We start from the raw sequence: 11,308 nt of genomic DNA on the forward strand, positions 1-11,308 counted from the left end.
GCTCTCCGAGCCATCTCCCGCGGGCGCTTTGAAGTTGCGGCCGGGGGTGGGGGGGGGGGGGGGGCGGGGGGGGGGGGTGCGTTCGTGGATTTTTTGGGTGTTCGGTGCACCTTTTCCCAGGACTTCTCTCGGGTCCCGCAGCTCCTTCTTCACCTCAATGGACTTACCGCATGCCGTGGCTGCAGACACTCTGGACTGTGAAGACAGCAGGATCGGAGATTGAAGTATCGGCAGCTGTGCTCGTCAGTTTCATCTGGATCAATTTCATTGAGAAAACAAAGAGAAAACAAAAACCTCTATTATCATCTGGATAATGTCACCGTTTCTACCTCGGTCACAGACTCCTACATTGAAAAACACAGTCTTTGTCTGATATTGTCCAACATTATAACTGGAGCAGAGTGGGCCAGAGATGGAGTCAGCAGAAGACACAAAGAACACAGGATATGATATGAGATGTGATTCAGCTTCAATTCTGGGAATTCCTCTGTTATTTTCTTTGTTTCAATAATGTAAGTATTATCCTCAGTGGATATTTCATCCCATTCTTCAGCTCCTCTCTGAATTTAGTCTGGATCACTGCATAAATACACGTGTTTGTGCAGCAGCTCAAAAGCAGGAGCATGTAGCTGGTATAGTCTGCGATCATCATCGGGTCATTGAAACCTGTTGAATAATATTGGTTTGTAATTTGGATTAATAGGAAAACTATCACATACGTCATCCATAACAGTATGAAGTTTCCGGATATAGCGAACAGTAAAATGATAGATTTTCTTCTGCTCTCTATCTCCGGATCATTGTGATCCACGGCATTCCTGGTGCCCCTCAACCTCCTGCGGACTCTACTGGCCACTAAAATGTGTCGAATGGTCAGAGCATTGAGCAGTAATATCAGGAATGTTGGGAGCAGTGGGGTGAGACAGCGGTCAATCCAGCTAAATGCTACCCATGCAGTTAATGTGTAATACTGCAGCTTTTGATTGCAGGCCCAGGGTATGTTGTCGATTGTAATGTAGGGTTCAAATGTAAAGTACCAGGGAATGTTTTTAAAACAGAACAGCAGACACACAGTTCCTATAACTACAGCTGCCGTTTTCTCGGTGCAATATTTAGTCCTCAGCTTCTGGCAACAAATAGTAACAAAACGATCAAAAGTGAAAGCGACTGTTAACCAGACAGAAATATCAGTGGCTGCACGAACCAGGACGGTGTGGAAAGAGCACACAGGGGTGAGAAACAGGAAGGTAGTCGGGAAATAATAATCATTAATCCGATTTAACACCACGTCAGTGATAGTGACCAATAGATCCGCTGCTGCCATGGCGACCAGGTAGTGAGTGATACATCTGGAGAGACCGCACTTTCCCCGGGACAGGAACACAATCGTCATCACATTTACTGCAAAACACAAACGAACAGAAAAAAAAGGATCATCCATCAGGATACAAGGAATGATTCAGGTCCACAGTGTTTAGTATGAAATGTCCTTTACTGCAGGATCATGGGATGGGAACTGGAGTTTACTGCTGCTGGAACTGTGTAATTGAAAAGATTTTGATATGAAATTGCAATGTAATGTATACAGTGTGGAGTAAATAAATTTAAAGAGATACCTTTAGCAAATAACATAGAACGAACCAAGTAGACTTTGTGTGGAATTTGCTCAGAGCTGCTCCCGTTCCACTGTAACATCATCGGACGTGCAGTGGAGAACGGAAGAGCTCGGGGTAAATTTCCAGCCATTTAACTGCTACAAGTAAGTTAACAGTGAGATAATAAACTATAAATAATTGCAAGAAGTAACAGTCCAGTGAAAGAACAAATGAACTAATCAAAAGAAAACATAAAAAAATTAATTGAAAGTAAGTAATAAATGGTCAATTATAAATTGGAAGATAAATGATCTAGTAGGGAATCGTGAGAATGAAACCGGCCCAAAATGTGGTAAATGCTAAACGAGGACCGCCAAGAAATTAGATTAAACGGCGGGGTTTGGATCCGTGAACAGCAGAGGAGAGTAGATACCTGGTGAGGGAAATGGCCTAGAGTTGCCAGGTTATATTTTCAGACTAGCGGTAATGAGTAAAGACCGGTGAAAAACAGCTGCCAAACAACATATTACATGGTGAATTGCTGTGGATCAACTCGACCAAATAACAGAAGTTTCTGTTTACAAACCACCGGATGAACATTTCAGATGGTCAGCCGATTTCCCCTCTCTGGAAATTCATCGGCGATTTAAACAACACAATCCCATCTGAATAAAATCCAACAATGGCCGCAAAGTGAAGTTGAGATGTGAGCAGCAACACAACAATATTTCATCCGTTGATCCTCGGAACAGAAGAACTTTCCAAAGTAGACGATAGAAGAAGGACGACAATCCAGACCAGGATGTTGTCACCTCTGATATTGCAGGAAACCTCAGAGGGAGATGGTGGTGGCGATACCAGGATGGCTGCAAAGATCAGTGCAAGTGAGACCAGAGGTTTCAGGTAAAACCAGATACCTACCGAGAGTCACCTTCAGAGATAATGAGTAAGAAGGTGTTCCCTCTGAATTGGCCGAATCGCTCTGTAATATTAAACCGGTACATCAGCAATATTGAGAATCCATCTCCCTGGTGTGAAAGACTGTCCTGAAGTCCATCCCAGAGGATCGGGGCAATATATGAACCTGAGCTCCAGAACAAACAATCAACAATATAAGAGATATTCCGAATAGTTTGACTGGGATCCTTGGGATCTGCAGGATATTGTGTCCTTCAACAGTTTAACAATTTGATATAGAAAGAGGGTAAGCCGGAAAGTGAGAGAGAGAGAGAATACAACATGTACCAGAGACATTTCTGCACTGAAGAGACATCCTGAGCAGCTGGTGTCGAAATAATTAACTGTATTCCTCTAGAACTGACTTTGATAATAAACTCTTCGGTGTAAATTCTATCACAGGCGTTTCAGAGTGTATAAGCTTAATTTAATTAAGTGTTTGTGTGTGTGTGGTTGGGTGAGGAGTGAGTGGGACGGGTACCTTTGACACAGAAATGTCGTGGGAAAGTTCTAAGAAAAATGACTGCAGTAATCCGGATTCAGAGATGTTGTGTTGCTTCCCAGTCACTGCGAGAGATGGAGGTGAGGCATTTTCTTGAACCGTTGCAGTCCGTGTGGTGAGACTGCTCCCAATACGTTTTAGTTTCGTTCGTAACTTATTTATCTAAAATATTCTGCCATAAACATTGATCAATCATGCCACCTGTTCGTTATTCAAATAGTCATTGATTTAACAATTGTACCAGTTATTCAATGATTTATTCATTATAGTCCCCGTCTTACTTAGAGTGACAGTTTAAGGAGTCGTGACTCTGAATTAACAATGAATCTAATTATAAAACGATTACAATCATTTATACTTGTTTCTGTTTGTAAATGTTATGCAATGACTGGAAACAAAGCAAACAATGTCCATCGCTCACAGAATCCAACCACCAATGTCGCCTGTTAAATCTAAAAATGTCATTATAACTGTTCCTTAATGCTTATCGTTTCCCAACTCTCGATTCCTTCAGCCTCAGCGTTCATTGTTCGTGTAATATCCGAAATATAAACATTATAATGTATTTTTCAACTGACATACAAAATTATCATACAGTTTAGCGAGGATACATTTTAACTGAAGTTGGTGCACGATTGAAGCTTTGAATATGATGTTTGACCAGTGTGGTTTCAGGAAATAATTGGCAATACAACAATGTTACCAGCGACCTCAGCACAGAGTTCCTTGAACTTCGCAGTAATACCTAGCTCTGGTAAGTTTCACACACAGTGTCAATATGGGCCTTCACCTTCTGTCGGGAGGTGGTCACTTTGACTTCCGAGTGCACAATTAAATGTGAATTTGCACACAAAGCCCCACAAAATAATAATCTGTTTCGTGATATTCGTTTAGGAGTACTTTGTTCGAAAGAGTACGAAAGGAAAGACATCACATCCGGTGGCGCAAATTGTGAGTCAAAAAATACTGATTTGGAAGCTACAGAGTTTGTGAACTTAAGGTTCATATAAAACAGCCAAAAAGAGTCTGTTGTTCAACTATGCAGCATGGCATTAGTACTTCACTGAACTATCAACCTGGAGTTTCAAAAGGGTCGCGAAACCACATCCTCCTGACTCAGAGAGGAGAGGGGAACCACTGAACCACGGCTGGTGTAGTTAAGGGCGATGGAGATAAAGTGACCAGAGAATGTCCACAGGAGAACATTCAGCAAAGGCCCGTGTCGCTGCTGCAGATTAACTGGAACTACTTCATAATCTCATCATATCCCATTCTGTGAATGCTGTTCACATTCTTAAATAAAACCGTAACAGCCCGAGACTATTAATGTAGAAAACCATTGGTGTGTTAGCTGGAGTTTGAAAGAACGTTGTCCTATCAATAAACATATCCCAAATGGAAGATGGAGGAACGGCAGTGCATGATATTCTCGTAATTTCTGTAACAGACCTGAAATTAGCAAAATAATCACTTCAAAACGAACAGAGTAAATGAACAGAGAGAGCATTCATCGAGGGAGAGATGGATTTAGACCATCAGTAATACTTCAGAGAGACTTACTGGGAACTCGAAACACGGTAAGAATAACTTCAGAAACCATTTGTCCCGATAGAGGTTTCAGTTACACTGATTCCAGTCTTGCGATTAATGTTTCACTCATTTCAGAAGTTCTGATGATCTGGTGATTAACGCAGAGGAATATAAAAACACAAGAGGAGGTTATTGAGCCCCACAAGCCTTTCCCAACACTCCATTAGACCCTGGATAATCTGTGCCTTAACTCCATTCATGTCTTGTTTCCATCGTCCTTCATATTCTTACCTTAAAAATCTATCAATCTCAGTCTTAAAAATGTAATTGAGCAAGCAGTAACAGGCTTTAAAGAGAACGAACTCCAGATTTCCACTATTCCTTCCGTGAAAAATTCTGCTTTCATTCTTAAATGGCATAATTCTAATTTTAAGATTATTTTCCCTTGTTTTCGATTACACGGCGCCAGGAAACAGTTGACTTCCATCTACCCTTCAAATCATATTATCAGTTTAAATACTTGGACTGTGTCACCCATCAAAATTCCAAACACAAGGGAACACGGGCTAAGTTTATGGATCCTGTCCTCTGAATTTGATCCTTTCAGCCCTTGTATCATTCTGTTGAACCTGCGCTGAAACCCCCAGGCCACCCCCGCCCCAAAGCCAATACATCTTCCCAGTGGGGCGCTGCCCCACTGAATGCAGTACTCCAGCGGGGGTCTGACCAAGACTCTGTACAACTGCATCTCATGCACAGTTTATCATTCATACATCCGTAAGATAAAGGAAAGTAACATTACATTAACATGCATCACCGATCTCTGTCTCCCAGCTCGCAACCGGTTCCGAAGAAGGGTCACTGACCCAAAACGTTAACTCTGCTTCTCTTTGCACAGATGCTGCCAGACCTGCTGAATGGTTCCAGCATTTCTTGTTTTTATCCCCGATAATCTTTCACCCCTTGCTTATCAGCTTAAGAATCTATCTACCTCTGCCTTAAAAATATTCAAAGATTCTGCTTCCACCACATTTGGAGGAAGAGATTTCCAAAGACTCACGACCCTCTGATGGAAAAATAAAATCCTCATCTTTGTCTTAAATGGATGACCACTTATTTTTAAACAGTGATCCCTAGTTCTAGATTCTCCCACAAGAGGAAACATTCTTTCCACATTCACCCTGTCAAGACCCCTCAGGGTTTATGGTTCAATCAAGCTGCCTGTTACTCTTCTAAACTCCAGCAGATACAAGCCGAAACTGTCCAAGCTTTCCTCAGAAGACGACCTGCCCACTCCATTAGTCTAGTAAACCGTCTCCGAACTGTTTCCAACGCACTTACATCCTTCCTCAAAAAAGGAGACAAATAATGTACACAGTATTCCAGATGTGGTCTCACCAATGCCATGTATAACTGAATCATTACCTCCTTACATTTGTATTCAATTTCCCTCGCAATAAACGGTAACATTCCATTTGCTTTCCTAATGATTTGCTGTACATGCATACTAGCCTTTTGTGATTCATGCATTAGGACACCCAGATCCCTCTACATCTTAGAGCTTTGCAACCTTTCACCATTTAGATAATAGTTAATACACGTGCACAAGATGACATTGCATGAAGATAACAATTTGGGGTTTTATACAACAAAACTTCTGTTCATAGCGCGCGTTTATGGTAAATAAATGTGCCAAAGTGCTTCACAGGAGCATTATGAAGCAGACTGTGACACAGAACCACAGAAAGAGATATGAGGTCAGATGGGGAGACTGTGGCACAGTAGTCATGTCACTGAACTAGTAATGTAGATACCCAGGCTGATGCCCTAGATGCGGGTTCAAATCCGATCACAACAGCTGGTAGAACACAAATTCTATTAATTAACAAATCTTGAATTGAAAGTTAGTCTAAGTAATGGTGCTATGAAACTATCATTGATTGTTGTCAAACCCATGTGGTTCACTCATGTCCTATAGGGAAGGAAATCTGCTTTCCTGATGTGATCTGGCCGACATGTGACTTCAGACCCACAGCAATGTGGTTGACTCTTAATTGCCCTCTGAAGTGACCTAGGAAGCCATTCAGTTATCAAGGGCAACGAGGGATGGGTAATGATGCCAGCGATGTCCATATCCATGAAAGAAGTAAAATAAAAACCAAAAACTTGGTCAAAGTAGTAGTTTTTAAGGAGTTTCTTAAAATACAGCGAGGTAGCGAGGCTGACAGTGTAGAGAGGAGATTTTGCTGGATATTATAAGCATATTATGATCCCAGTAAGCAGATCATATGCAGGAAGTGGCGGAATGGGAGGAACATAGAACATAGAACATAAAACATTACAGCGCAGTACAGGCCCTTCGGCCCTCGATGTTGCGCCGACCTGTGAAACCATCTGACCTACACTATTCCATTTTCATCCATATGTCTATCCAATGACCACTTAAATGCCCTTAAAGTTGGCGAGTCTACTACTGTTGCAGGCAGGGCGTTCCACACCCCTACTACTCTCTGAGTAAAGAAACTACCTCTGACATCTGTCCTATATCTATCACCCCTCAACTTAAAGCTATGTCCCCTCGTGTTTGCCATCACCATCCGAGGAAAAGGACTCTCACTATCCACCCTATCTAACCCTCTGATTATCTTATATGTCTCTATTAAGTCACCTCTCCTCCTCCTTCTCTCCAACGAAAACAACCTCAAGTCCCTCAGCCTTTCCTCGTAGGACCTTCCCTCCATACCTGGCAACATCCCAGTAAATCTCCTCTGCACCCTTTCCAAAGCTTCCACATCCTTCCTATAATGCGGTGACCAGAACTGCACGCAACACTCCAGGTGCGGCCGCACCAGAGTTCTGTACAGCTGCAGCATGACCTCGTGGCTCCGAAACTCGATACCCCTACTAATAAAAGCTAACACACCATATGCCTTCTTAACAGCCCTATTAACCTGGGAGGCAACTTTCAGGGATTTATGTACCTGGACACCAAGATCTCTCTGCTCATCTACACTACCAAGAATCTTCCCATTATCCCAGTACTCTGCATTCCTGTTACTCCTTCCAAAGTGAATCACCTCACACTTTACCGCATTAAACTCCATTTGCCATCTCTCAGCCCAGCTCTGCAGCCTATCTATGTCCCTCTGTAACCTATAACATCCTTCGGCACTATCCACAACTCCACCGACCTTCGTGTCATCCGCAAATTTACTAACCCACCCTTCTACACCCTCTTCCAGGTCATTTATAAAAATGACAAACAGCAGTGGCCCCAAAACAGATCCTTGCGGTACACCACTAGTAACTAAACTCCAGGATGAACATTTGCCATCAACCACGACCCTCTGTCTTCTTTCAGCTAAACAATTTCTGATCCAAAGCACTAAATCACCTTCAATCCCATACTTCAGTATTTTCTGCAATAGCCTACCATGGGGAACCTTATCAAACGCCTTACTGAAATCCATATACACCACATCCACGGCTTTACCCTCATCCACCTGTTTGGTCACCTTCTCAAAAAACTCAATAAGGTTTGTGAGGCACGACCTACCCTTCACAAAACCGTGCTGACTATCGCTAATGAACTTATTCTTTTCAAGACGATTATAAATCCTATCTCTTATAACCTTTTCCAACATTTTACCCACAACCGAAGTAAGGCTCACAGGTCTATAATCACCAGGGCTGTCTCTACTCCCCTTCTTGAACAAGGGGACAACATTTGCTATCCTCCAGTCTTCCGGCACTATTCCTGTCGACAATGACGACATAAAGATCAAGGACAAAGGCTCTGCAATCTCCTCCCTGGCTTCCCAGAGAATCCTAGGATAAATCCCATCTGGCCCAGGGGACTTATCTATTTTCACACTTTCCAAAATTGCTAACACCTCCTCCTTGTGAACCTCAATCCCATCTAGCCTAGTAGTCTGTATCTCAGTATTCTCCTCGACAACATTTTCTTTCTCTACTGTAATAGACGTGATATCTACTGACGTGATATATAGTTAAACTCTGATCTTGAATTAGAAACAGCAAAACAAATACTTCAGAAGAAACACAGCAATTTGAAGAATACGCAAAACGAGCGGTGATACAGTTAAACCCTGCATAAAATAAATACGTTTAGAATCCATAACCAGGAACACAAAGAATCGCTTGGTCAAATGGATGCACAATAAATTAAACTTTATTTATCTATGAGAAATAATTATGAACATTGCTGCGGGACACCGAGATATAACTGACCCCGTGAGCGGATACATTCAGAGAAACCCTTCGAAATACAGGAGTGAATCTTCCAATGGGAGCATTGGGCTGCATTGGCCCTGAGGTTGGTGAGAGTCAGTGAGAGTCAGTGAGACAACTCACTTCACTCTTCTCTTCCTGTGTAACATCTTTAAATAGGCTCAGCAGAATTTCAAAAAACAACAGCCGGAGCATTGGAGTTTAATGTCGGTCACATTTCTTCAGAAATAAATCTGTAAAGGTTCAGTGTCCTCTGGAGATGGGGACTCGTTCCACTGATTGTGAGATTTTACTTTCGCAACTCAAGTGGGGAATTTGAGTCCGTGGTACAGTAAGGGTTAAACTGCATCATTTTCACACACTGGGCTCTGTCACATTAAACTGTAAATGTGAGGGAGAAGAAAGTAACAGCGACATAGATTGCAGGGCGATATAATGGAAGTGTTTAAAGTTATGGAAGAGTGGGAGAAGGTCGATGGAAGAACATGGTTTCGAAAAAATGAGACAGTGAACACCGGGATTTGTTCAGTCCCATTATTCAGATATTCTCACTGTTCTCGGTCTGTTTCCACAATGTGTTGAATATTATTCCTGATGATAACAATCCACTCCGAGTGTGGATTTGTGCTCCGTGAAGGAACACAGACTCTCCCTCTGATCTTCTCTCCTGGCCGGTTACCAGCCTGTTCTAAGTTACCTCTTCTCCCACCGAGCGGGTATTCTGTTCCCTTCAGCCGGTGGGAGGCAGCTGGTTTCTATCCCAGACCTTCCTGCAGGTGGGGCAGGGAATTCAATGCAGTGAAAGAGTGATTTGAACACTGCAGCGGGAGGCAGCAGAGCTGAAAGATTAAATGGAAGATATTTGGAACAGAAAGCAGGAGAAATTTCTTCACAAAGAGAGTTGGGAAACGGTGCAGTTCAGTTCCAGGATTAGGGGTCGAGGCAGAAACTATATCCAGATACAGAGTAGATTGAACAGGTGGATGGAGGAAGAGGTGGTGAAAGTTTAGGGGGACAGGGTGTGGAAATATGATTAGGATATCTTCTATGTACAAGAATCTGGAGTTAAATTACATGGTATTTGAGAGGACCAGTGATTTGACTGGGTGGACGGACATGCTCAGAGTGCAGCGTTTTTGTATCAACCTGAAGCGTGAGATTGGTGAAATCCGGATGGTGAAAGCTGAAACGAGTTTCTCAACTGGGGCAACGCAGGACAGTTTCACAGAGTCCCGCTGCAGTGTTTAAATCACTCTTTCACTGCATTGAATTCCCTGCCCCACCTGCAGGAAGGTCTGGGACAGAAACCAGCTGCCTCCCACCGGCTGAAGGGAACAGAATACCCGCTCGGTGGGAGAAGAGGTAACTGAGAACAGGCTGGTAACCGGCCAGGAGAGAAGATCAGAGGGAGAGTCTGTGTTCCTTCACGGAGCACAAATCCACACTCGGAGTGGATTGTTATCATCAGGAATAAGATCCAACACATTGTGGAAACAGACCGAGAACAGTGAGAATATCTGAATAATGGGACTGAACAAATCCCGGTGCTGACTGTCCGTACTCACAAGTATATATCTGTCAGCAGATCTGTCCCCAGCAGAAATCAGAGGGGGAGAAACTGGGGCATTTTGTAAAGCAGTGAAGGAAGAGTAAAAGTTATTGCTTGTCAGATATTACTGACTGTTACTGGAATGAAGGAGAGGAGAGTGAGTCTGTTGGGCAATGGAAAAATTAAACTGAAATAGTCCGTTTTATCACACACTGCACTGATTCTCAGTTCAGACGGAACCAGTTTGAAGATGTTAAATGAAGAAAATAATCTGCAGGCTTTGATGGAGATTTAAAAGAACATTTTAACGTCAACAAATAATCTGTCAATGAGTAGAGGAGAGTGGAAAATACAAGGAATGAGGTTCTGCTTTTGGATTGGCGTGAGAGAGAAAAAGTGAAAAAGAACAGTTCCCGAGATAAGAGCAGGAATACAGTTAACCTCTGCTTTATACATTTAGTGACTGAATATAATCACTTACCTGGGATTCCAATTGCTGCTATAATCGGATAGTAAATCATTACTGTCTGTAACATTGGTGGTAACATTTTAAATGGATAAAAGCTCAATGGAACTCTCATTCTGTCTGAGAAGTGATGGTGACTTGCCGCTGGACACGGAACTCCAACTAACTGTGGGATGAGAGATTATGAGAAATCCCATATTTATAATTGAGAGACACCTCCCGTGAGATCCTGAAGCAGAGGAGCATTGACATTATTTCCAGTCATTTGAACAAGCAGCCAACACCCTTCAATGTAATAAAAGCAAAATACTGCGGATTTGGGCTGCTCTCGTTATACTGGCAAATAGACATTGTAATTGTTTTTGTTTAAAGAAACAGGCCAGAATCGGAATTACATTTTCTTCACATTTCTATCTAACAACACACTGAATGCCCGGCCCTGACTGCATCACTTCTGC

At 42.6% G+C, this 11,308-nt stretch overlaps 1 protein-coding gene across 1 annotated transcript; it reads right to left on the minus strand.

Moving 5' to 3' along the window:
• Positions 1–490: 490 nt before the first annotated feature.
• LOC137362964 (probable G-protein coupled receptor 139) lies at positions 491–10,905 on the minus strand. Its single transcript, XM_068027084.1, has 2 exons — positions 10,866–10,905; positions 491–1,401 (listed from the first exon to the last, which is right to left on the minus strand). The coding sequence occupies exons 1-2, from the start codon at positions 10,903–10,905 to the stop codon at positions 491–493; spliced, it is 951 nt and encodes a 316-aa protein (XP_067883185.1).
• Between the last annotated feature and the right edge of the window lie 403 nt (positions 10,906–11,308).

This window comes from Heterodontus francisci, unplaced genomic scaffold, assembly GCF_036365525.1.
Source record: "Heterodontus francisci isolate sHetFra1 unplaced genomic scaffold, sHetFra1.hap1 HAP1_SCAFFOLD_554, whole genome shotgun sequence".
NCBI lineage: Eukaryota > Metazoa > Chordata > Chondrichthyes > Heterodontiformes > Heterodontidae > Heterodontus > Heterodontus francisci.

Coding starts and splice junctions, on each gene's coding strand:
- LOC137362964 (XM_068027084.1), bottom strand. CDS start 10,905: ATGATTTACTATCCGATTATAGCAGCAATTGGAATCCCAG. Junction 1,402..10,865: donor AGCAGCAATTGGAATCCCAG/GTAAGTGATTAT, acceptor TGTGTTTTGCAG/TAAATGTGATGACGATTGTG.